At 38.7% G+C, this 26847-nt stretch overlaps 1 protein-coding gene across 1 annotated transcript in view; it reads left to right on the top strand.

Moving 5' to 3' along the window:
• arfgef2 (ARF guanine nucleotide exchange factor 2) overlaps positions 1 to 26645 on the top strand; it is a 33232-nt gene extending 6587 nt beyond the window's left edge. Inside the window, exons 5-39 of the mRNA XM_039652386.2 lie at positions 249 to 428; positions 588 to 903; positions 1771 to 1917; positions 2001 to 2119; positions 4228 to 4361; positions 4653 to 4887; positions 5034 to 5133; positions 5243 to 5382; positions 5982 to 6090; positions 6174 to 6363; positions 6448 to 6559; positions 6651 to 6856; positions 6950 to 7034; positions 8936 to 9107; positions 9212 to 9363; positions 9627 to 9755; positions 9859 to 10017; positions 11065 to 11212; positions 11353 to 11449; positions 11544 to 11584; positions 12691 to 12860; positions 13142 to 13293; positions 17321 to 17493; positions 17605 to 17765; positions 17848 to 17978; positions 18391 to 18520; positions 19295 to 19430; positions 19659 to 19797; positions 20817 to 20874; positions 21076 to 21190; positions 22126 to 22265; positions 22560 to 22731; positions 22832 to 22970; positions 23296 to 23413; positions 25050 to 26645. Coding sequence (XP_039508320.2) covers positions 249 to 428; positions 588 to 903; positions 1771 to 1917; positions 2001 to 2119; positions 4228 to 4361; positions 4653 to 4887; positions 5034 to 5133; positions 5243 to 5382; positions 5982 to 6090; positions 6174 to 6363; positions 6448 to 6559; positions 6651 to 6856; positions 6950 to 7034; positions 8936 to 9107; positions 9212 to 9363; positions 9627 to 9755; positions 9859 to 10017; positions 11065 to 11212; positions 11353 to 11449; positions 11544 to 11584; positions 12691 to 12860; positions 13142 to 13293; positions 17321 to 17493; positions 17605 to 17765; positions 17848 to 17978; positions 18391 to 18520; positions 19295 to 19430; positions 19659 to 19797; positions 20817 to 20874; positions 21076 to 21190; positions 22126 to 22265; positions 22560 to 22731; positions 22832 to 22970; positions 23296 to 23413; positions 25050 to 25214 — 5070 coding nt within the window. The 3' untranslated portion in view covers positions 25215 to 26645. The remainder of the gene's footprint in view (positions 1 to 248; positions 429 to 587; positions 904 to 1770; positions 1918 to 2000; positions 2120 to 4227; positions 4362 to 4652; positions 4888 to 5033; positions 5134 to 5242; positions 5383 to 5981; positions 6091 to 6173; positions 6364 to 6447; positions 6560 to 6650; positions 6857 to 6949; positions 7035 to 8935; positions 9108 to 9211; positions 9364 to 9626; positions 9756 to 9858; positions 10018 to 11064; positions 11213 to 11352; positions 11450 to 11543; positions 11585 to 12690; positions 12861 to 13141; positions 13294 to 17320; positions 17494 to 17604; positions 17766 to 17847; positions 17979 to 18390; positions 18521 to 19294; positions 19431 to 19658; positions 19798 to 20816; positions 20875 to 21075; positions 21191 to 22125; positions 22266 to 22559; positions 22732 to 22831; positions 22971 to 23295; positions 23414 to 25049) is intronic.
• The last annotated feature ends 202 nt before the right edge of the window (positions 26646 to 26847 follow it).

Below are 26847 nucleotides of genomic sequence, written 5' to 3'. Positions count from 1 at the left end.
ACAAACGATGATCAAAAGAGCTTTTTGTGGACCATTCTAGACAAAGAATTCACATGATCAATGTCACAATGTGTAGAATCTTTAATGTATCTTTTATATTTTTCAAAATCTTAAAACTTTCTATTTAGTTATAGCTTTTTGTAGATTTGTAATGACATCTCAGATTTTTGAGCCCCACTGTACATGAAAAAATAGTTTTAATTTCAAATCTGTAATTTCATGATGCAGATCATTGTGTTGCTCTATAGGCTCTGCTGACTGCCGTGACATCACCACACATAGAGATCCACGAGGGAACGATTCTTCTTACTGTGCGGACCTGCTACAACATCTACCTGGCCAGCCGCAACCTAATCAACCAGACTACAGCCAAGGCCACTCTAACACAGATGCTTAATGTCATCTTCACCCGGATGGAGAACCAGGCGGTTAGTATGAAGCATCTCAGGCAGACTCAAAACAACTCTTCTTTTTGCAATATGTGCTATGTTGTCACACCCTAGTGGAACTATGGGTGCTATTATGGGTTGGGAAAAATAAACTAAATCTAGGAAACTAGGTTTGACTTTATGATGACTGTCTTGCAGGCTCTGGAAGCTCAGGAAGCAGAGAAGGACAGACAACGTCTGCAGCCGTGCAATCCTTCCCCAGTGTCCAGTAACCCTTCACCCATGACCCAAAACCCTTCTCCAACTCCTGGACGGGGGTCCGGATCTCCATGGTTCGGACGAACCCGCTTAGAACAGAACGGACCACCATCCCCATCTCTCAGCCCGTCTGGGATCCCATCCACTCCTTCCACCCCCCAAGACTCATCCTCCATTAATGGCCAACCAGAGGAGTCAAAGTCAGAGGAGGAGTTTGCCACAAATCAACATAGCACAAATGAAATTGAACACCCAGGTATGGTGAATCACTGGGGTCAGGATATGAGATATGACTCCAAAAAGGGCTAGGTGGAATGACGTTAGATATTTTGCTATATCGTTTATATGATGTGATTATATAAACGTGATTAGTGCCGTCAACGTTAACACGTCAATGCATGCAATTAATAAGAGCGGGTTTTTAAGCTCAATGAGCCATAAAAATATCTCAATGTGGCACACGCACATGATGCGAACCCGAATTCAGTTCACTTTCATGGCATAAATTGCTTAAAGTCCCCCTGTAGTCAATCATTTTTGATCACCAAAATTACATATTTAAATGTTTTTCCAGTGACAAAAAAGTCTTCATGCCTTAAAAAAGCTTGAATGTAACTCTACACATTGAAATTGCTAATTAGTCCTGCCTCCACTCACTCAGAGATCCAATAGGTCAGCTTACTGAGGTAAACGCTGTACAATGGTGATTTTTCACTACAGACGGACCTTAAGTAGTCAAATTCACGCCTTAAGTCTCGTCAAACTGCCCATCGTGTGTAGCATTCATATAAACACTGTCAGTTATGTCTTAAATGAACATAAATGGTTGTCTCACAGTGTCAGTATGTTAGATCCGAGCATTCAGTGACAGCAGCCTGATTTCCTAAAACCTTGTCATTAATGACAAATACAAAAATTATTTTTGCTAATAAAAATCAAACAAAAATATCTATATTGTGATGTATAGCGTTGAAATAAAATATCTCATGTTGTGATATATGTTTGATCATAGCACCCGCCCTAAGTCTAAATTATAGATTTTGGTAGATTCCTGTTGTGTTTTATAGTTGTTTTAATGTGTTTAATTTGGGTAGTAGAAATTATTTCATTTGACTTCTTAAAGACAAAGAGATTCTGGAGTCGGACCAAATAACTGCTGATCCATCTGAGGTAGAGGAAGCCCATCCACAGTCTGAAACAGAAGCAGGCACTGGGGTTCTGGAAGAGACTGAGCCGGACAGTGGATTGGGGGAGAGCTCTGTGGAAGGAGGTGCGTCACATTGGAAATAGGTTACTGTACCTTTATGTGGACCTAGAACATAGTAGTCACTCCTGCTTCTGTTTCTACTACAGGATTAGATCAACATTCTGACTCTGAAACCAAAGTGCCGCCCCCTGTTGTTCGATTAGACATGCAGCAGATGAATGGAATGGTGGACGACCGTGGCTCGGAGTCCTCAACAGACATTCTGGTGTGTTTCTTCTTGGATTTCTGTTTTTTTTTATGTGGGACAGGGGTTCCCAATTCCAGTCCTTGCGCCTCCCCACTCCACACATGTTATATGTCTCTCTAATCTGACACGCTCAGTTGTGGGGTGGGTTACATTTGACCGTCAGTGCTCTGCAAAGTGGACTTAAAAGGGTATTCCACAATCTTAAGATTGCAATTAAATTACAAATTAAATGCATTTAATTGATCAAATTGACAATAAATGCATGTTTAATGTCACAGCATTTTCATTTCAAATAAATCCTTTGAAAGAGAACACAGTTTCCACAAAAATATTAAGCAGAACAGATGTTTATAATAAATGTTAGTAGTATGTTGCTTGAGCAGCAAATCAGCATATTAGAATGATTTCTTAAGGATCATGTGACACGGAAGACTGCAGTTATGATGAAAATTCAGCTTTGCCATCACAGGTATAAATTACAATTGAAAAGGTTATTTTAAATTTAAATTATTTCACAATATTACTGTATTTTTGATCAGATAAGTACAGACTTGGTGTGAATAAGTGACATTTAAAAAAAAATATTACGATCCCAAACATTTAAATAAAAGTGTTTAAAGACAATGGGCCTCATTCATGAAACGAATTTGTGTGAATCAGTCGTAAAGCTTTTCAGACGAAAATTTTTGGATTCATGAAAATCTGCGCAAAACATCAACATCACATCTTTTAGGCAAACTGATGATTGGATTTTGATGTCCCTTTTTTTTTTTTTTGCTGAGAGTTGAAAACTGTTTAACTATGGGTAAAACCCAGCATTCGTCACTGTCGTCACTTTTTACCCAGCTGTCAAATACAAACCCGATGTGTACGAAGCGTTTGTGAATCCGGAGGAGAGTTTTCGGGAAGGACAGTTTTACGCATTCATGAATGAAGCCTATTATCCACAAAAGGCACATAACTGGACTATAGGTTTTTTAACCAATTAACAGTGCGCCACAGAATACATACTCTTTAGTCTCTTGTAGGAGGCATGAGAAAAAAAAATTCATCCAAGTCTGTTATTAACACAGTTAAGTCTGTTTGGATTATGTGGGTGACATGACCTGGTTCAAATTTTCTGTGCTCATTTTGTCAGTTTGACCTAAAGCCAACACGTCCATCCATGGAGCTGGACAATTTGACTTTGTAGAAAGTAGGCATATATTAATCTTACCTTTTTTTTCTACAAAAAAAGAATGCAGTACAACTGCTAATATCAATTGTGAATATTGTCTTAAGATTGTAAAAATTTAGTCACATGATGTTCATGCTGTAATTTACCGCATTTTTAAATGTCTGTATCGCTTGAGATATGTTGCCAGATTAGGGTAGGAAAAAGGTTTTGCCACGATATTGACAAAGAGGTGTCGCAATGTAAACTGATTAAAAATAAAACGATTCGAGGGGAGGTGGTCCCCCTCAGTAGAAATTGCATTTCAGGGCTGGGACCCTTATGGAAGATTCTTATAGGCCCTCCTAGGTCCCCTGTGCACAATCCCTTATCAATCTATGTATTTTGAGTAAGGAAAAAAAAATCATATTCAATGTAAAACTAATGTTATTATATTTAGTTGACTATATCTTTGCAGTTTTAACTAGATATTTTCTTATTGCATGGCTACTGTTTAAACACACTTGAAAAATCTAACCAAAGTTTTCAGGATTACTTATTAATCTTTTTATTTTTGTATCATAAACTACATTATTTGATTGATTTAGGGATCGAGCTACACCTTGCAGGACAGTGAACCTCAAGGGCTAGTATTTCCCACACTGAGGTTGAAGATGAGACACCTCAGCACTGTAAAAATGAAATATAAAAGAATAAAAGAAATATAAATGCCTCCATTTTAGGACACTTAAACATGTTCTACATGCAGACTATTTTGCATCAAATAAATCATAGAAAAATGTATGACTTTATACCCTAATAGGGCAACGTATCCTGTAAAATACTCAAATCTAAAATTTATATAGATGATATAAAAAGTGACTTGAAATGATTTTTTGCTGATCATTTTTCACTCTTGCCTGTTTTAGGGTTAATTGTGGTCTGACTGGTCTTTTGTTTCCTGTCTGAGCAGGATGTAGAAAGCATTCAGGGTAGTCAATCTGCTGCCCGCTTCTCGCACATCCTACAGAAAGATGCCTTCCTCGTGTTCCGCTCCCTCTGCAAGCTGTCGATGAAGCCCCTGGCTGATGGACCACCAGATCCAAAGTAAGAACCTGGAGAAAAGATTTATTTAAGATTAGAAACAGAAGTTAAATCAGTTAAGAAAGTAAAGTTAAAGTTTGTCTGCAAACTTTTCCATCTAGCTTCTTTTATGTAAAAGACTTGTAAAACTGACAATCAAGCATGTAAATGAGGAATATGATGTAGTGGTTCCACACTGGACACTTCCTGTCGAATGATTTTGAATTCATTCACCATTTAAGAAGGTATTCAGTTTATGCAAACAGATCATTAACATCCGGATGACTGCTGTTATTTTTCTATCCTCTCTTTCAGGTCCCATGAGTTGCGCTCCAAGGTGGTTTCCCTGCAGCTGTTGCTGTCAGTGCTACAGGGTGCTGGACCTTTGTTCCGAACCCATGAGATGTTTGTGAACGCCATTAAACAGTACCTGTGTGTGGCGCTCTCTAAAAACGGGGTCTCTTCTGTGCCTGAAGTATTTGAACTGTCTCTTGCCATCTTCCTTACCCTGCTCTCCCATTTCAAGGTTCACCTAAAGATGCAGATTGAGGTAAAAAAAAAAAAATATCAGATGTTCAGATGCGCTACCAGGCTGTTTGGATAAACTTGACTAAAAAAAATTCAAAAACGTATTCGTTTTGGAAACAAATAAACATTTTGCTTGTGTGGTTAAAAACAAAACTACTTTTTGCCCAGGTGTTCTTCAGGGAGATCTTTCTAACAATCCTGGAGACGTCATCTAGCTCCTTTGAGCACAAGTGGATGGTCATTCAGACTCTTACTCGAATATGTGCAGGTTGGTGCACCTCAGTGTACACTTGCAGATGCGTACATAGAAGCATCTCTCAGATAATTAGCTCAAATGTCAAACTCAATGGTGAATCAGTTTGCTGTTCTTCTCACAGATGCACAATGTGTGGTGGACATTTATGTGAACTATGACTGTGATCTCAACGCTGCCAATATTTTTGAGCGGCTGGTAAATGACCTGTCTAAAATCGCCCAGGGAAGGAGTGGACAGGAGCTTGGCATGACTCCATTGCAGGTAGCTATCATCATGTCAAACTAAAACATTAGTACTTACAAGGCATGCTATGGCAGACTAAGATGCTTTAGTCTGAAACAATTTAAATGAGGTAAAAATGTCAACACAGAAACTATATTACAAAATGAAACCAGAATAATATAAACATCTGTAGTCAAAAATGGGTGCATGCTATTATTTAATTGCTGCAGAATATTTAATAAGATTAAATTTCATTTAGCGGATGTTTTAATTCGAAATTAATTAAAATAAAAATTGATGATTAATCATAAGGAAACCAACATTATTAGTGGGGGAAAAAATAATTTCAAAAGAAAACCAGAATAGCGTATGTCATAATTTAGATCTAATATAAGAAATGTATTTTATCTAAAAAAGACGTGGTACTATATATATATATATATATATATAGACACACACATTTATTTGTTTTTTATAAATCAAGTGTCTAATCATAAGAAGCTAAGAATATTAGTTGTGCCTGTCAACTACATTTCAAATATAATTCTGGAATATTGCAACCATATCCAGTAAAAACAGGTGCATTGATTCACTGTGTGTAATAATTCAGAGTTGATCGGTTAATGATTCATTTGTAGGAGCTGAGTTTGAGAAAGAAAGGGCTGGAGTGTCTGGTATCCATTTTGAAGTGCATGGTGGAGTGGAGCAGAGACATGTACGTCAACCCCAACCTGCAGGCCAACCTTGGTAAAACGATATTCTGTTTTAATCTGTATTATCTTTTACAACATCTTTTTTACAAAAGTCTAATAGGCTTTGTTGTGCTGTAGGTCAGGAACGTCCAGCAGAGGGCGACAGTGCGGATGTTAAGCTCCCTGAGCATCTTTCCTCTCGCAGAGATAGTGTGAGCTCTCTGGACTCCACTGTGTCATCTGGAGTTCAGCAGTCTCAGCCAGATCACCCTGAGCAGTATGAGGTCATCAAGCAGCAGAAAGAGATCATCGAGCATGGCATTGAGTTGTGAGTTGTCTTTTTTTCCTCTGTCATCTCCTTTCTTTTTTTCTTTTCTTTTTTTTGACCATTTCTATTTCATGTTTCTTAAAGGTTTAACAAGAAACCAAAAAGGGGATTACAATACCTGCAGGAGCAAGGCATGCTGGGAACCTCACCAGAAGACATCGCACAGTTCCTGCAACAAGAGGAGCGATTGGATACAGTAAGTCCATGCTTGTTTTACATGGATACATTAGTGAACCACGACCATTTCGTACTCCAGCTACTTAGGCTCTGATGTGTCATGTGATCAGACTCAGGTTGGTGAGTTCCTGGGAGAGAATGTGAAGTTTAATAAGGAGGTGATGTACTGCTACGTGGACCGGTTGGACTTTTGTGGCAAAGACTTTGTGTCCGCACTCCGTGCCTTCTTGGAAGGCTTCAGACTTCCGGGTGAAGCCCAGAAAATTGATAGGCTAATGGAGAAGTTTGCCGCCCGCTACCTGGAGTGCAATCAGGGGTGAGTTTTGTAGTCTGAGGAGGTGTTTTGTATTTCTGAGGCTTGCTTTGGGGTTTGTGTAGACTATGTGCTGACCTGTCTGTTGCTCTGTAGGCAGACTCTGTTTGCTAGCGCAGATACCGCTTACGTTCTGGCCTACTCCATCATAATGTTGACCACCGACCTCCACAGTCCACAGGTAAGACTTCTTATGTCTGCTTTGCTTTCTACTTGCTAAAATACCTTGAATATTAACCAGCAACTGCATAGGTTGTTGTAAGGTTTTTGATGTCCAGATTAGAGCCCGACCAATAAAGGATTTTGAAGGCCGATACAAATATTTGTTGGTTTTAAAATCCGATATTCCGATATATCGGCCGGTATTATTATTTTTATTTCGGAAACACGCAACAAAATATTAACAGATTACCTTAACATTAGTTATTTAAGAGTTTTAACTAAAATAATATGATAATGCGTAAAGAAACTTGTTTCTATTGTCACAACAGAACAGAGGAACATCAATATATATTAAAGTTCTGATGAATAAAATTAAAATTAGTCCCTACATTGCCTTACAAGCTACCTTATAATTAGAATGTCAGCTTGGTTATCCCTTTACCTGCACTTTTTAAGTTCTTTCCATCAAGCATCAATGTTCTTTTAATTGTTATTCAAGCAATGTATGTCTCATGACCAACTCACCATGAACACACTTCACCGATTATCTCACTCGCGGATAACTGGTTCTCTCTGCCTGACTCTGGCTAGATCAGCAGGTTGCAGGATGTGTGGTGCGTTGTACACGAGTGTTGCCAACAGCAGTGTTTCCCAACCCTGTTCCTGGCAGCACACCAACACTGCGCGTATTCTTTGTCTCTCTTATCAAACACACCTGATTCAACTCATCAGCTCATAATCAGGTGGGTTAATGAGCTGATGAGTTGAATCAGGTGTGTTTGATTAGGGAGACAAATGCTGCGTCCCAATTCGCTTACTTATACTACGCCCTGAAAGTATGTACTCTTTTTGTGAGGAAAAAGTACATACTTTTGAGTGTGTAGCAAAAGAGTTGGCAAGCTTTGGGACATACTATCACGTCATCTTCAACGGACAGCTCTGTGCGTGCTGCGTGCATCTTGTCACCGTAAACTGCCCTGTCAATCATCTTGTCACAGTTAAAATCCTCTATTCTATCTAATTTTATTTCCTACCGTATCGGAGCACGTTCATCTCCCAGTTGTGGCTCTTTCATGCTCTCCTCGTGTTTGCAATTTGAATATAATGATGCATTTAAAACGTAATGGCTAAATGTGTCTTTACAAAAGTTCACAATGCTGCTGCAAATGCAATATAATGTGGACAACATTGAATAAATTCATTTTCGTCAGGTTAGATACTGATAATTAATCACTCGAAGCTCTTTATCTAAACCTCTCTACACAACCGCGGGGACTCGCGCGTCCTCCATATTGAGTACGTGTCTGTAGTTTTGTAACACTTTTTACTCGTGCTTGTAGTTCTAACCGAATCCTAGTCCAACACGCAATGGTTTGTGGGCAATATCAGCCATTAGAGTGTGCATCGATCTACACTTCGGATTCTGACCGGAAAAAGTAGACCATCCGGGTATCTTTGAAGCACTCATTTCAACATACTACGATTTGGGACGTACTAATTCTATTTTCGAATACTATTTAGGACGGATAGTATGCGATTTGGGACACAGCAATAGAATACGCGCAGTGTTGGTGTGCCGCCAGGAACAGGGTTGGGAAACACTGGCCTACAGGAACGGTGTAGAGTGCCCTCTGGTGGACAAACTTTACAACCCCAACACTCATGACATGGTTGAAGCGTGATTCGTCCGGTTTTATTTTATTTTTGAAATATTCATTTATCGGCCATTATAACTGCCGATACCGATATTTCAGAAAAAGCCTAATATCGGCCTGCCGATAATATCAGTCTGGCGATAATATCGGCCTGCCGATATATCGGTCTGGCTCTAGATGCTAGGTGGTTGCAACTGTATATGAACGTGCAAAAAACAAAATGCTTGTTTTATCTCTAGAAAATGTCAATCTTTTTTATCTTCAGGTAAAGAACAAGATGACGAAGGAGCAGTACATAAAAATGAACCGTGGCATTAATGACAGCAAGGATCTGCCCGAGGAGTATCTCTCCTCCATCTACGATGAAATCGCAGGCAAGAAGATCGCCATGAAGGAGAGCAAAGAATACTCCATCACTCCCAAATCCAGCAAACAGAGTAAGAGCTGTATAGATAATATTGATCTTTAACGTCTAATTTCCTTGTTGGGATTAAATGAAACCATGCTGGATGCTGATGCGAGATGTTTGTCTTCCTGTTAGATGTAGCCAGTGAGAAGCAGAGAAGGTTGCTGTATAACATGGAGATGGAGCAGATGGCGAAAACGGCTAAAGCTCTGATGGAGGCTGTAAGTCACGCTCAGGCTCCCTTCTTCAGTGCCACTCACTTAGAGCACGTCCGGCCCATGTTCAAGGTAACAACATCAATCCAAAGTTTTTCACAATTTTCAGTTGCAATACCACACATCTGAACAGTTGAGGGTGTCGTTGAGCACTGGAACATGAGGTCATTGATAGGTCAAAAGTATCATGAGCAGGTCATGGAAGAGACATAATCTGATCTGCTTCAGGAAGTGGTTTCACACGTCAGTCTAGAAAGGTTGAAAGGAAGTTGAACTTTGAAATGAAAGTATGTTTTGCTTGGGTTCATTTCTCGATACTTGAATGCTTAAAACAGCTGGCCTGGACTCCCCTGCTGGCGGCGTTCAGTGTAGGACTCCAGGATTGTGACGATCAGGATGTGGCTTCTCTTTGTCTGGAGGGAATCCGCTGTGCTATCAGGATCGCCTGCATCTTCAATATGCAGGTTTGTGTTTTTACTCTTTTTATGTGACTGATCTTATTCAAGTCTGCATTATTTAGTTCCTCCTGCCAAGTCTTATTTCCTTTATGTTTCACTCTCTTTGCAGTTGGAGAGAGACGCCTACATCCAGGCCTTGGCCCGGTTTACGCTGCTCACAGCCAGTTCAAGTATCACAGAGATGAAGCAGAAGAACATTGACACCATTAAGACTCTCATCATGGTCGCCCACACCGATGGAAACTACTTGGGCAACTCTTGGCATGAGGTGGGCATCAGAGCATGGAGTTAGCCATTTTTTCTCCTGTATATACATGGTCGTGGTCAGAATTATTGGCACCCTTGATGGGTATAATCAAAGAAGGCTGTAAAAATAAATCTGAAATCTTAATGTAAATGTGGGGCAGAAAATCAAATGTTTTTCTCTAATACATGTTGGTACTCCTAGAAATCCCCTTAGTAAAATATCTCTGAAATATATTCCCCTTCATATTTACAGTTTTTAGCACACCAGGGTGACTAGGAACATGAAATTATCCTGTCAGTATAAATACGAGGTAATTCGAAGGCCAAATGCCCTTAATCATTCATCATAATAGGTAAAACCAAGGAATGTAGTTCTGATGTACAAGAAGAAGATTATTGAGCTTAACTAAATAGAAAATGTCTACAGCATTTAAATTGCCCATTTTCACCATCAAGGCAATAATGCAGGGCAATAAAGTCCAATTCTTATATTGGGCATGGAATATACAGTAATTATACATTTTTTTGTTTATATAACATAATTTTAGTGGCCGACAAAAAATCTATTTTTATTTTTTGCTATTCATTTTTATATTTGCATTGATATACAAATAGATGTGTATTAACACATTTTGCTGGTTTGTAGTTTTCAGCACATTCTTACTAATAATTTCAAGACTATCACAAATAATTTTTCTAATTCAAAAAAATGGACAAAAATCTGTTTTCTAGTTAGTCAATATTATCTTGCTGACAAATCAGCAAAATTTGCAACAGGAAAATTTACACAAATCTGTTTTCTATTTAGTCAATATTAACTTGCTGACAAATCAGCAAAATTTGCAACAGCAGTGTAGAATACATCGCATAAAACCAAACGATTAGGTTTACAATGTATAATAAAAAATAGATGTAGAAGATGGATGAATTTAACATTTTCAGTGGTTGCATAGCTGATCTGAAACACTCGCACTCGCCCCCAGCCAGCAGGTCATCCTTATTGTTGTAAAGTCATGCTAAAGTTTCTTTGTAGACACTATATATCTGCCTGCTCTGTTTCCCGGTGTAGATTCTGCGTTGTATCAGTCAGCTGGAGTTGGCTCAGTTGATTGGAACAGGGGTGAAGACGCGTTATATCTCCGGTGTGGTCCGGGACCAGGGAGGCAGCATAAAGGGCTTCCCAACAGGGGGAGAGGAATTCATGTCCCTCGGTTTAGGTAAGCCATTGTATGACTGCAGTTAATAGGTCATGGATGGGGCCAAGTGTCCAGTCTGTTTATTGTTTGTTTATTGATGTGTGTGGATCGTGTGGACAGTGTTGCTTATGAAGAAAAACCATATTATTGGTCTCCTGCAGGTACTTTGGTTGGAGGTCCAGACAAGCGTCAGATGGCTCATATCCAGGAGTCAGTGGGGGAGACCAGCTCTCAAAGTGTTGTGGTGGCTGTGGACAGGTGCATTGAAATCACAGGATAATACAAACACAGTGGTGTTCTTTGTGTTTATAATCCCATGTCTGACCTTCCGTCTCTTTGTTTTGTGTGCCAGAATCTTCACTGGATCCACCAGGCTTGATGGAAATGCAATTGGTAGGGTTTCTTTGTTTTGCTTTTTGTTTTAATGTAACATTTGTTGTTTAATTTTTAAGGGGCCAATATAAATATACTCATTACTGTTCTAAAATTTGGGGTAGGTAGAAAAAGTCCCCTTGTGCTCACCAAGACTGCATTTATTTGATCAAAAATACAGTAAAACAGTAATATTGTGAAATATTATTATTACTTAAAATAGCTATTTTCTATTTATATATAATTTAAAGAAACGTTTCTGATTATTATCAATGTTGAAAATAGTTTTGTGTAAACTATGATGCATTTTCCTTAGGATTCTTTGATCAATAGAAAGTTTAAAATAACAGCAATTATTTTAAATATTTGTACAGTACATTATGTCTTTACTGTCACTTTTGATGAATGTAATGCATCCTTGCTTATTAAAAGTAGAATTATTGTGGTTTTAGTGGTTTTGGGTTTGTGAGTTAAATAAGGTCTGTGGTAAACATGAAAAGACTTTCACATTTTGTTCTACAACATGATTCACATACAGTCAGACCTGCTAAATAAAGACTTAACCACCATGACGATGCAAGTTTACATGCTTGGCAAATCGAACAACTTTTGTAATCGTTATATACATAAACAATGCAATGCGACATAAACGGTTGTGTTACTCGAAATAAACTAGCTTGCTACTGAAAAAGCAACACTATTTTGAAAACAATTGAGCTACTGAGGAGTTTAGCTAAGTTATTAGTATTGCTATATGTATAAGTTACACACCAACACTGTTAGAGAGCATATCTGTGTGGGTTGATTATGACGAAACCGATACTGTTAATTCTATGTAAACTAGAGTCAATGGGTTCGACTGCATTCCTTGCATATCTTTATCTTCAAGAGCAGTGGAAAGATGTTTTTTTGTCTAAGTGGGCGTCTGTGCTGTGATCCTCTTTGCCATAGCTTGGATTTGTTCTTTGTCTGATATTCATTGGTTTGTTCTATCACATCTTAAAGGGATACTTGTCTTTTTTGGAAATAGGCACATTTTACCACTCCCCCAGAGTTAAACAGTCAAGTTTTACCGTTTTCTAAACTCTGGTCCATCTTCTAAATTCTAAACTCTGCTCCATCTCCAGTTGACTTTGTACGCTGGCTATGTGCGGTGTCAATGGACGAGCTGGCCTCTGCGCACCAGCCGCGCATGTTCAGTCTGCAGAAGATAGTGGAGATCTCCTATTACAACATGAACCGCATCCGTTTGCAGTGGTCACGCATCTGGCAGGTCATCGGAGATCACTTCAACAAGGTCTGTGGCCTTTATCTACTGGTGCGGTCTCATTCACCATTGTTCTGTGAATGTTCGTGGGCAAAATCCAGACATTTCAATAGGAATCCATGCAATCAGGATTTCCACGTCAAGGCGAACGATTTCACCACGCGAGTTTCGCAACGATTTCAATGTGATGTCACAAATTCACTACATTGACCAACAGAAAGCAGCTTGGTTTGAAATTGACTTTGTGTAAGCTGTGTTTAATACATTGCAACTTTATAACTGTTGATTGTGTTTTACTTCTGGTTTGACAGGTGGGTTGTAATCCTAATGAGGATGTGGCCATCTTTGCTGTGGACTCCCTGAGACAACTTTCAATGAAGTTTCTGGAGAAAGGAGAACTGGCCAATTTCCGCTTCCAAAAGGACTTTTTAAGGCCATTTGAACACATCGTGAAGAAGAACAGGTGAGGAGAAGGGAGTTCGAATAGTGCGTGATTGAGGAGATGAAGAAAGAATGAGGAAACACTTGAGGCTAATTGTGTCAGAGTTCAAATACTTGCTGCAATACTTGCTTGCTTATTATGTAGAAGCAACTATAAGTAGGCCATTACACTGCATGGATTGCATGATTTCGGTGGAAAAAGTCAAATTTTCTGAAAAGATTTATGCAATGCAATAATAAAAAATGCAATAATTCCATATTTGCGGTGCTTGTTTGTAACACATTTGGCCAAACTTTTGAGTTTATATATCAATGGCTGTTAAAATAATAATAAATATAGCTGCGAGCAGCGATTGCGGGCCCAAGCCGGTGGCACCGCAACCTTGATGCCTTTAGTTACCCAAAGGCACCGGGATGGTGGTACCGCCGGCTTTGGCCCTTTATCGCTGCTCACAGCTATGTTTATATTTAATATAAAGCCGGTGGCATCGCCACCTTGGTGCCTTTAGGGTTATTCTGTACGACGTGTAAAAACGTAACCCCCGCTTTGACTATCAAAAAGAAGTGTATTGTAGAGCTTGCATCAATGTGGACTCGATGCGCTGTGCGCTGTAACTCCATGTGGCTTTAAGCGCATCATTCTCCACTCGGGATGCGCATAAGCGTTTTGTGCCACACTGTACTGAGCCTTTCATATCATAATGCAGTGACGCAATGACAGATTATTAATTGCCTTTCTTGTTCTGTTCCATCTATTATATGTTGATAATAGATAGGACAGAGCACTAAAAACCTCAAACAAAGCACTAAAAACTTAAGCTGTTTGCTGTGTAGTCTGAGAATGAGCTGTTTGATTTGCACCCTCTTCCTCTTCACTGTCCTCCATAAAAACCAGCTATCCAGGTCCATGTTGTTCTAGAAAGTTTGTATGTTGCTGCCTCAATTAACATCTCTGCTATACATTTAAAACATGGCTATATCTAAAATAATTTATCTTTTTTATTTTTGTTATCTTGTTTTTCATGAATATTTTACAACAATACAAAGAGCAATGTGTATTTTCCAATAATATAGTTTGTAATGGCTTTTTTTGTCATAGATTATAATCATATATTTTTTGGATTTGTTATTTATCTTTATAATGAAGTTGTCTGTATTAAGTAGATTGTGTTTAACACACACAAGAGTGATTTATTAGTTCAACACATAGTTATAGAAATTCTACTTTATCTAAAAAAAACCTGCACTTTACACACACACACACACACACACACACATAAATACATGTAAATAAAAATACCAAAAAAAAACATCAAATGTGTTTTTAGTCAGAGTATTATTTTATACAGAAACAAATATTTGTAATTCAGATAAGAATGAAGTTAGTGTTTTAAAATCTTAAGGAAAACAAATATATTGAATGAAATATAGCGCATGAATTTTAAATTCATTCAACTTCAATTACAAATACAATCTTACTTTTATTTAAAGCAATCTATACATTTAAAAGATGGGGGTTATATGCCTATTTTGTCATTTAAAAATATTGTTATGCAAAATTGTTATGCAAAAAGACAAGGACTTAGAGACAAGGACTTGAAGGAAAAATCACAGCCAGCCACACACACACACATAAACACAGACAACAGCCCTCCCCTCCCCACACCCACACACACACACACACAGAGAGAGAGAGAGAGAGAGAGAGAGAGAGAGAGAGAGAGAATCGCAGGGGAAATAAATCCATTCAAACTACAATATCTGACTTTCTGTTGCTCAGAGCGAATGACTTTAAATTGGAAAGTTGATCGGCTTGACGAGAACAATATACGTGGTAAGTTTTGTAACTGTAGGTAAATTGAGCAAAGTTATAACACACTTTATGTGTCCTTTTTTAGTCATAAAATTCATTTCCTCGCCACGGCCAGACCGTTCGAGATATCAAAAATCCGTCCGGAATTGAGCATCCTCAATGTCTTGACTTCATGCACACCGAGTTTGGTTGTGATTGGTAAACACATGCATTGTGATTTGATGTATTTCTCCTAGGACAATTATTCAAACAACCCATAATTCATAATTCATAAATAACTTCCATTTGAACTGTCATAAAACTTAGAGCACGAAAGTTGTTTGGCCTGATGTGATCTATAATTGTACCGAGTTTCATATTAATTCATGCAAGTGTGTTTGATTTATGGACAAATGTTCGAATCCCAGTCCAGGGGGCGCTGTCGAGCCGCCCTGCCACGCCCGGTTACCAGCTTCAGCCCGGCTCTGATGGCCATGGGTTCTGACCCGTGTGCAAAGTTTCAAGAGTTTTCGAGGATGTTAAGGCCCCTGAAAATGCCAGAGAAGTCGCACACAGCAAATAAAGGGTTAAAATTAACCTGACAGGCGCCCCTCCTCTCACTCACACAGAGGGACACTGAGACACTGGCAAAATTCTGAGATTTTCTCTACATTCAAACAAACATATCTGACTTTCTGTGGGTCCTAGCTAATGAGTGTCAATTAGAAAGTTGTCCGGCTCGAGGAGTACAATATACATACCGATTTTTGTAACTGTAGATAAAACTAACAACCCCACTTTTGTCAAAAGGTGGCGCTACTGAGCCCTCACCACGCCCGTTTCTGAAACTTTGCACGTGTCCACTGGCTAATAAATGTGATGTGTCTGTCGAGTTTCATGCAATTTCAAGCATGCTAAGGGTCTCAAAAGCATCCTAAAAGAATGGTAATGTTTGATGCGTCACCACGGCAACAGTTTCAAAGATATCAAGAATCCATTCACAGGTCTACATCTGCCGTATGTTTACATTATACAGATGAAGTTTGAAGCAAATCGGGTAAAAATAAAAGGGTGATATCAAAGCATTTTGAAAGTGACACACTTCCTGCTGCCAGTTGGTGGCGCTATAACTTTGACTCACAATAGTCACATCCATGTGATCGTCCTCTTACAGCGAACACACTGCTGAAGTTTCATCAAGATCAGTTAATGTATGCTGAAGTTATAACACACTTCCTGTTTCACGTTTCTCGCCATAGTTTCGTTTCCTCGCCACGGACAAACCGTTCGAGATATCAAAAATCCCCTCGCAAACTTTCATCCTCAATGTCTTGACTTCACGCTGACTGAGTTTCGTCGAACTTGGATCAAAGCTCTAGGAGGAGTATTTAACATTCCATTGCGAGCGTTTTACAAACAAACCTCAATAGCCGACTTCCTGTTGGGCTGGGGTAAAAAGTAAGAGTGTGAGGTATAGATGAAACGATGAGAGCAACATGTGTACCGAGTTTCATATTATTACATACAAGCGTGTTTGAGTTATGGACCAAGTGTTCGGACCCCGTTCCAGGGGGCGCTGACGAGCCCCCCTGCCACGCCCAGGTACCAGCTTCAGCCCGGCTCTGATGGCCGCGGGTTCTGACCCGTGTGCAAAGTTTCAAGAGTTTTCGAGCATGTTAAGGGCCCCAAAAGTGCCCGAATAGTCGTTAGAAAAATAAAAGAAAAAAAAAAAATAATCGGAAGGAAAACAATAGGGCCTTCGCCCTTTCAGGGCTTGGGCCCTAATTACTACTATTACTAGATAAAAAATATAAAAGTTTAACGAAATTATAAATAAAAAATCTGAGTATTTAACAAAAATCATAATTACAAAACAAACCTATACTAATATTTGTGGTTGTCTTAATTTCTTCATTTTCAATTGTTAAGCCTTCAAACTTGCAGAAAAATGCAAAGAACACTTACATAGTGCGTATATATTTATTTAAATAAATTTCAGGCCTTTTTGATTTGACAATCGCACTAAGCCACATCATGATTTCGGTTCTATTTCAATTAATCACGCAGCCCAAACTCTGTCTACCATCAAAATTCAGGTATTTTAGAGAGACTCGACCTGTCTGACACAGCAGCCTTAGCTGAATCAATGGCATGAGTTTGCAACTATTTGTCAGAACATTATAAAGATGGATAAAGTGTTCATTTTAAGCCATGCATTTTGCTTTCTTCTACTCTAACTCCCACATCCTTTCTAAAGGTCGCCCACCATCCGGGATATGGTGATACGTTGTGTGGCTCAGATGGTGAACTCTCAGGCTGCTAATATTCGCTCTGGCTGGAAGAACATCTTCTCTGTGTTCCATCAAGCAGCATCAGATCACGATGAGAACATTGTGGACCTCGCATTTCAGACCACAGGGCACATTGTTAGTAAGTACCGGCAATTGCACTTTATTTTATAACTTGCATCTTGAATATTTAAAAAATAACAGATAAAAATCATTCTCATGTCTATTGTCTATCCTTTCTGTTTCCTCCCAGTGAACACGTTTCAGCAGCATTTTGCGGCAGCCATTGACTCTTTCCAGGATGCAGTGAAGTGTTTGTCGGAGTTTGTGTGTAATGCTGCATTTCCTGACACCAGTATGGAAGCCATTCGGCTCATCCGCCACTGTGCTAAATATGTGTCTGACAGGCCGCAGGTGAGTGCTGTCACCTCAGTCTTTGTTCCCCATGACGTCTGAGCTTCAGAGATTACATATTAGTCTATCTTCCCCTTTCTAGGCTCTGAGGGAGTACACTAGTGACGATATGAACGTGGCCCCTGGTGACCGCGTTTGGGTGAGAGGCTGGTTCCCCATCCTGTTTGAGCTTTCCTGCATCATCAACCGCTGCAAACTAGACGTCAGAACCAGGTGGGTCCCAATCGTCAACCTCTTTTCCCTGTCCCTGTGAACCAGGAGTTGCAACCGACTGTCATCCAGTGTGAAAAGGAATATTGAATAGAGGGTGGGGTTTTAGTTTAAACTTTAGTGCTCCTCCTCTCCATCCCTCGCTCAAAGGAATCTGACGGTTGGAGGGGAGTGGTTAAGGATATTCAATCCAAGCCGTCAAACTTACATAATCAGAGAAGGAAAGCCATTCCAGAGCTGAAGCAAATGTTCCGATTTTGATTTAAGATAACTAAAAAAATTATTTTTGTGTATTAACTTTGTGTATTAATAAGCACAGCTTATTTGTCCACCACAAGACTATGACTATGACTGATTTTATGATGACTTTTACACATTTAAAGCTTATTCAAGAGGGAGTGTTTTGGTGTTTCAGGGGTCTGACTGTCATGTTTGAGATCATGAAGAGTTACGGACACACATTTGAGAAGCACTGGTGGCATGACCTCTTTCGGATCATCTTTCGAATATTCGACAACATGAAGCTCCCTGAGCAGCAAACTGAAGTGAGTGTCAATCACAACTTTAATACTCCCAACATTACATTTTTGTTCATTATATTTAAACTATTTGAGCTTATCCAATAACAAGCTACTTTTTCCCCTTAGCAGTATAACAGCACAAAATGTTACATCACTGTTTTTGTCACATTATTTTGTGCTTGCAACCGAGGGAGCTGAAGTAATGTACTGTCTACTAGAGTAGTAGCATTGAAAAGTCAGATTCATTTAGGTTCGGTGGGCTCTTTAATGAACTGATTAAATAAAAAAGTCTCCTTTGTGTTCCTAGAAGTCCCTGCACTAAAACTTTGCTATTTAGTTATATAAATTTAGATTTTTTTTTGCTATTGATGCTTTTCCCTAGTTGATTTACTGATATTTCTAACTGATTCATAAATCCGATTTTTATCTGATGCATGTAATCTAATTTAAAAGATATTTCCCCCATGTATAGCTTAAATGTAGCTAGCTGATTTGAACTTTGTTGTTAGTTGAATCCACCATATTTTTAACATAAAAGCAGACATAAATGTTGAGGCTTCTGGTCTCAGTTGCTTCCAGTTATTTTAACGGTACTAAAACATCTTGATGTTGCTATCTGGTATGATCCTATTATTTCAATGGATTATCGTAATCGCAGTAATTTGTTGTGCAAATAGTTTTGCTACACTTTGTTGGTCTTCTAGTTGTAGCGGCTAATGAATTCACAAGAAATGGATACATTGCAGCCAATCAATGAGAGTTTTTTTCATAATAATTTTACATTTTTTTCTTTCATAGAAAACTGAGTGGATGACGACAACATGTAACCACGCCCTCTACGCTATCTGTGATGTTTTTACACAATTTTACGAGCCTCTCAGCGAAGTGCTGCTGGCAGATATTTTTGCACAGCTGCAGTGGTGTGTGAAACAAGGTGGGGATTTTGCTAATATGTTGCGTTAATCATGAGGGACAGTTTGTAAATTTTAAGACCTTTCCTGGTACTTGCTTTACTTAAGTTCAGATGGACAATTCAAATGTGACGCCTACACGTGTCACATTTGGGGAAACATATTGACTCAGTGGGTGGTAGTGTTTTAAATAATCAGGGTGTGGTGAGACAGGGAAAGTGTTACACTTAAAACTTCGCCTCTGTTCTTAGATAATGAGCAGCTGGCACGGTCGGGCACAAACTGTCTGGAGAACCTGGTGATCCTGAACGGGGAGAAGTTCAGTCCGGAGGTGTGGGACGTCACCTGCGCTTGCATGCTGGATATCTTCCAGACCACCAGCCCTCATGCGTATGACACTCTTGCACACCACCATCTGTTTCAGTGACACTTAACAGACTTCCATCTGGATGTGGTTTCATTAGAGTTGTCAATCGATTAAAAAAATCTAGTTATCAAATAAATTACAAGGTATGCTAATTAAAACCATGTCTATTTTTTTTTTTTTTTTCCATAATTTAAAAGTTTTTTTTTTTTTGGTCTTTAAGACGTGCCAACATACATCAAATTCTTGACAGGTGTTGATACGACCACTGATAGGGGTGGGCAATATGATCAAAATCTTATGATGTTTTTTTTTTTAACCATTGACATTTGATAATTAGCCTAAGTTAAAACTGTCAAGCTTACTGGAGACAAGTAAACAGTCAGTGATGAAATAAGAACAAAGAAACTAATTACAAACAAATAAGAAAACAAACAACAATAGAAAAAGAATGAAGTAGACCTACCTGAAAAACTTCAAACACTAGAAATAAGAGTTACTACATGAATTGTAAAAAAGTAATTATATGTTCAAAAACACTGCATAGTCTTCATTGTATACATTAAATGCAAAATGTATTCTTATTAAAGTTACAAAAGTGATTCAGCAGGAATAGTCAGTAATTTTTCTTTGTCTTTTGTTTGATTAGCATTAACGATGTAACTTTAAGACTGAATGCACAGATTGCTTTCTTTCTCAACTGTTTACGTTCACTTAAAACATAAATGACTATCGAAATGAGTTATCTTTCACTGCTTACTGCGCTTAAATGGTTTAAAATCACTTTTTTTTAAAACAACAATGCTTAAAAACGCATGCAGATGATATGCTTTCATGACTGTGCACTGCAGCACAACAACTTTATGTGAGTGTAACCATGGTAGAGATGATAGTCTAAAATCTCTACCGGTCGACAAATTTCCACCGGTATATCGCCCACTTCTAACCACTGATATTGAAATCGGAGTGTGTTTAAACTGACTCAAGCTCCAGTTGTCCTGTTTATGAAATGCTCTCTCAGTTTGGTTTTGCTTGCTCTTAACAGCTTGCTGACATGGCGACCAGCTGGACAGGAGGAGGAGGTGGGAGAAGGGAAACACATGGTGAGATCACAAACGCATAAATAAAAAAATATTGCGAATACACACAAATAAGCCAAAATCAAGCACATATATATCGTTGGGTCCTACCCTTCTGCTAACACTGACACACCCACCAGACTTTGCTTGCTATTTATACTATACGTTTGCATATTAGTCTCTGGTTTTCATATGGGTCTGTGTGTTTGTCTCTGTGTTCTTTAGGATGTTGAGCTGGACTCTCAGTCACAGAGTAGCTTTGAGAGGACTCTATCAGAGAGAGGCCATAGTCAGATGTCCACCGCCAGTGATGAAACTTGGAAAGGAAGGTCCCACACCAGTATGTACAGTAATGCAATGCCTCTCTCACTTTTATGGGGATTCTCATGAAAATGTTTGAGCCACTCATTACCATTATATACATTCAGCAAGGATGCATTAAATGTGACAGAAAATACAAAATATTTTTATTTCAATTAAATGCTGTTCTCTATTCATCAAAGAATCCTGTTAAAAAAAAAATATATATATATATATATATACTGTATATATAATATATTTCCAAAAACGTTTTAAGCAGCACAACTGTTTTCAACATTGATGATAAATCTTTCTTGAGCCCGAAATCATCATCATCATTATACCGACCCAAAACTTTTGAATTCTAAAACCAAAAATAATATTTAAGAATGATATTTGCCTAAAGAAAAATGAAGCCTTAATTTCCTCATTTGCATAAAGCAAAAAAAAAATCTAAATAATTTTAAACTTTTTTTTCTTTTTAAGCAATTTGTTTTATTGTATTACAACAGAAAACCACTTTGAAGTCTTCATGAGATTCACCCTTGTACTGAGAAACCGGCAATAACTACATCAGTTTCCTAGTTTTCCTCAGAACATTGTAACGTGACCTGATGCTACGCAGCTTGCCCACTTTGTCTGAAGTATAAAGACGTCCGATAAGCTGCCCACGAAACCTAATCATCTAGAGTTTCCACTTACAGCCACATTCTCTTTGAACTAGATGACCTCTTCCTCTTTTAAAGTCGTCATGAAGCTGAAGTCACAACTTTTGTTCCCTGTTGTGGCATTTATCTAAATAAAACTGCTTATTTAAGAAAAAAAATTATGTCACAGTATACAAGATTTGTTTGGAACACTTGATTGCAAACTAAATGGAGGCGGATTAAACTACCTTGTTGCCCATTTTACACTTCACCTTTCTGTCGAGAGTTCTCTGTCCTTCTGTGACTTATAACATGTTACTCTTCGTAGGGGTCTCGGACCACAGGCTGTTTGCAGGGCTGCTTATAAAGTGCGTCGTACAGCTGGAGTTGATTCAGACCATAGATAATATTGTATTCTACCCGGCTACCAGCAAGAGGGAGGATGCTGAGAACATGGCTGCTGCTCAGGTGTGTTCACTTAACCCAAGTCCATTCAAATATCTGCTTTATAAACTATAAATGATAATTAGATTAGATAATGCCTTTATTCATCTCACAAGAAATTTCAAATCGACATGATTACCTTATAAACAGCATAGACAAATGCAGCAATGTGGCCTGCGTGAACAGCCCCCTGTGCAACAAAAAACACAGCAGTATTGAAACAAACACACAGTGATTTGGAGAGATCCGCCAAGGAACGGCTTTGTAGCGAGCTAACTTTAAGTGTCGTTTGTTCCGTCTCTTTGTGTTTCCTAATAGCGAGATGCACTTGAGCAAGCAGAGGAGGGAGAGACGGAGCCCGATCAGGGTATGTACAGACACCTGTCGTCACAGCACCTCTTCAAACTGCTTGACTGCCTCCTTGAGTCTCACAGGTTTGCCAAGGACTTCAACTCCAACAATGAGCAGAGGACTGCACTCTGGAGAGCAGGTCTAGGCTCTTTTATTTCCTCGTCAGGCTTTTGCTAATGCTGTCATTATAGGAGACAGCCTTTTTTATTATGCATTTCTTTTATTATTCTTGCGTGCAGGCTTTAAGGGGAAGTCGAAACCAAATCTTCTAAAGCAGGAGACCAGCAGTCTGGCCTGCAGTCTGAGAATCCTCTTTCGCATGTACTCTGACACGCAGCTGCAAGACTCCTGGCTAGATATCCAGACACGCCTTTTGCTGTGAGTGCAGCCGTCTGCCTGCTTCTATACAGTGCATCTGCGCTATGAGATGTGTTCGGTATTATTTGAAGAAATTATACTTGAGTTGATTTTTATTATTGTGTGATTATTTAAATTACACTAACATTATTAACAATTAGAAAGCTTTAAATATAGACGCTACACATCACTATAATGCATACAAAATAGATGTATGACTCTTAAAAAAGGAACTGTTTTATGTAAAACACTGAAGGATGAGTCACATAATCAAGTTTTGCATGTGCTGTATGGGACAGTTTTGGGACAGTACCGATGAGCATGTGTGTGTGTGTGTGTTTTTTAGAGTTTGTAGTGAAGCGCTGGCTTACTTCATCAATCTTACCTCAGAGAGCCACCGGGAAGCCTGGACAAGTCTCCTGCTGCTGCTCCTCACCCGGACACTCAGACTGCCTGATGACAAAGTAATAACATGCATAAACAAACACACCCTCTCACTGAACCAGAACATTGGAAACAGGAATCAAAAGGAACTTTTTGCCTCACGTGCCAACAATTATTTTTTACCAGCAATGATTTTTTTACGGAAAATTTTCTGTAAAAAGCAATCCAAACACTATAATCGGCATGTTTTCTTGCCCATCATCCACCATGTTTGTTTACTCTAAATCAGGGGTCTCCAACTAGGGCTAAAAAAAATGTCAATATCGATACCTTGACTTCGATACCCATTCCTGAACTATACTTTTTTGATACCAATTTTATGAAATCCGTTTTAACAAGATTACCGCAATAGATCAACCTAAGTAAAAAAATGTGTGAATATTTGCTATGCATGTTCTGTGTGTGTGCTGGAAAAAAGAATATTGTGTTTGTACATATTCCTGGCTGTGCAAATAGGAGAAAAAAACTAATAGGGGGTGTTTACACTCATGATGGGCGAGGAGAGCGAGTGAGCAAGTGGGACTGTAGTGAGAAAGAAAGCTGAGATATGATCAAAGAGGAAAAGGTCAGAGGTAGGGCTGGGCAATAAAAACGATAATTATAATTATCATGAAATAATTTTCCTCGATAAAATAACAAAAGTTTGATGAAAGCAGAACGTACGTAACTGCGCTACTTATCCGCTCGGCTCAAATGGCAGTGCGAGCAACCTAGACATCCAGTGGGATGCGCTTCAATTCAGCCTTATTCATTATTTTTCATACAAATACCATAGAAAATGTAATATTATTAATATTGCAGCCTGCACTGCCTGAACTGTGCTGAAGATACATGCCATAAAAATCAGGCAACACAAACCAAAATCATCTAATTAGAACATGCAGAAACTGAGAAATTCATTTTGCTATTAAGATATTTATTTTGTTAAGGAAAATGTCTTGAATGTTCTACCTCAGATTTGTAAAATGTACACCTGTTTGCCAAGTGCTCTGACTGTAAAGAGTTCCAACATGACATGAGGGCGAGTAAATATGACAATTTTTAGTTTTAGGTGAACTATCCCTTTAAATCTCTTATCTTAGTTCAACTCCATGTCACTAATTAATTAGAAGGTTAAAAATAGTACACTTTTATCTTTCATGTTCAGTAGACATCTGGTTGGGTTTGGCCTTGATCTTGATCTCGGTTTTATATTGTTAAATATTGACACGTCCCATCTAAGAATGTGGAAAAAACAGACTGTAAAAATAGTGCCCTTATTAACCATACAGGTGGGCTGATAATTTACCCAATAGGTGTTATTTCCTGTAGGAAAAGACAATGTGTTGGATATCTCTCTTATCCTTCAAGAGGTCTGAGCTGAGGCTTTTATTACAGGAAACACCCCGCTGAAATGTCAGCTTGTCAGTGTGATGACCTTTATATGTAAAAGAGACCTGTGCCATTACGCAGTCAGACCACTGGCAGCCCTGGGGATCTTCCCTGTTCATAACTAAAATATACTTTCACATTCATCACTGTTGATAACATCAGGCATTCTCAGTGGCATTCCACTCCATACTGACGCTCCAAAAAGGCCTTTAGGGAACCCCCTAAACGATACATTTTAAAACAAAATCTTTCCATGAACGTCTAACGCTCTCATTTCTCCCTCAGTTCAAGCCTCATGCCTCCTGCTACTACCACCATCTGTGTGAGATGATGCAGTTCGACCTCATTCCGGAGCTCCGTGCTGCTTTGCGGCGATTTTTCCTCCGCATCGGTTCCGTCTTCCACATCGCCGCTCCCGAATTGGGCCGAGCGCAGCCTTCGTCGTCATAAACTAGATCAGAACTGGGAACACAGCTCTGAGATGAACTGGGGAAAAAGCGGGGCTGTAGAGCGAATGTATGGTCAGAGCGTATACGCCTCTCCTGTGATTTGAAGGACTGTACAGGAACACAGAACTGACTGTCCAATACTTTCCTCTACCAGTCCTGACTCATCAGCCGTCGGTCGCTCCCCTATGAGTGAACAGCAGGGTGCCGCTTCTGCCGTGTCATCCGTCTTGTGTTTAGTGTCATGAGTCATATTTGTTTATTTTTATTTTGACTTTTTTTCTTTCTGGATGACTGCGACAATAATTTATTACCAGTACTGCTGTATATCTGGTTTCTGATCGTCTGTTGATTTCGTTTTGTTGGCTTTTTGTCATATCTGCTAATTCTTTGTCTTTTAAAGGCTGAACAAATCTAGATATTTCAAAAATGAGATCTACCCCTGTTGTTAAGAGCTTGTTAGTGACACCCTGTGTGCAATGGGCTTGTGCCAGTAAGCAGTGATATATTTATTTACAGATTGGTCCAAAAATGGCCATTCTCGTTGTTCTTTATTGATTCATCATACAATTATACAGTAATTTCTGAACCAAATTCATTCAAGTAACCCCACAGAGGTTTTTGCATTTAAAATGCTTTTAGTTTGGGGGTAAAAGACTTGCATTTGGCTTTGGTGTGTTCACACTAAAACCCAAATTGTCTTAAGAATGTAATGGTTGCTTTCAAAGCATTTGGCGTTTATTCCACACGTGTCTGTAATTACACTTGTTAATCCAGACCAGGCAGACACTACCATTCTACAGGCCACACACCATGCTCATTTAGTTTTTTTGAGAGATTTAATTCTGCATTCGCATTTTTGTTTGTTCATATTTATCATTTAAATCTTAAGACATCTAAAGAATATTATTTTAGTGCACTTAAGTTGCTTAATTGATTTTTTTTTTCTTGTTTTTTTAATCTTTGATTTTTGTAAGTGCTGTTCGCTCTTGATTCGGAGTCAGACTGAATCGGCAAGTTTACGCAATGGACGCCAGTCACTGATGTCATTATTAAAAAATGAGTGAAGTGGGAGAAATACAGGAATACAAATGTACTGTATAATCCAGGTATATCTTCATTAAACCCAAGCAGCATATGGCTTTGTAGTGTATTGCCAGTGTAGATTCAAATCCCAATTAATTTTCATTAAGGATGTATTTCATTCTTGAAGTGCATTTAAATATTTTCTGAAAAGCATTCCTTCCCTTGCAACTATGGATGTCTACTTTGCCTCCCTTGAGACTGGGAAATATAAATACATAGTATATGAATAAATAGTGTAAAGTTTTCATGTAAAATATACAGAATAATGTTCAACTCTATACATATTGTGATGTAATCTTTAAAGCATTTGGTGAAGTAATCAATAAAGTTTGAGGTCTGAACCATTGAATATTCTCCTACATTTTTATTATTATATATAAAGGTTTTCACTGAGGGGTCAGTTTAAAAAAAACTTTTACAGCTTTATATCTCGGCAAAAAAACAACATTTCCAAAAAAAAGAATGACTGATCTTAGTAAAGATAATATTTGTACTAATTTGAATACGCCACATGATGTCGCTGTAACGGTTAACGGCATAACGAGCGTTTT

Source organism: Pimephales promelas, chromosome 20, assembly GCF_988280905.1.
Source record: "Pimephales promelas chromosome 20, fPimPro1.hap1.1, whole genome shotgun sequence".
Classification (NCBI taxonomy): domain Eukaryota; kingdom Metazoa; phylum Chordata; class Actinopteri; order Cypriniformes; family Leuciscidae; genus Pimephales; species Pimephales promelas.
The sequence above is the reverse complement of the archived record's forward strand: the minus strand, read 5'-3'. Positions and strand labels throughout refer to the sequence as shown.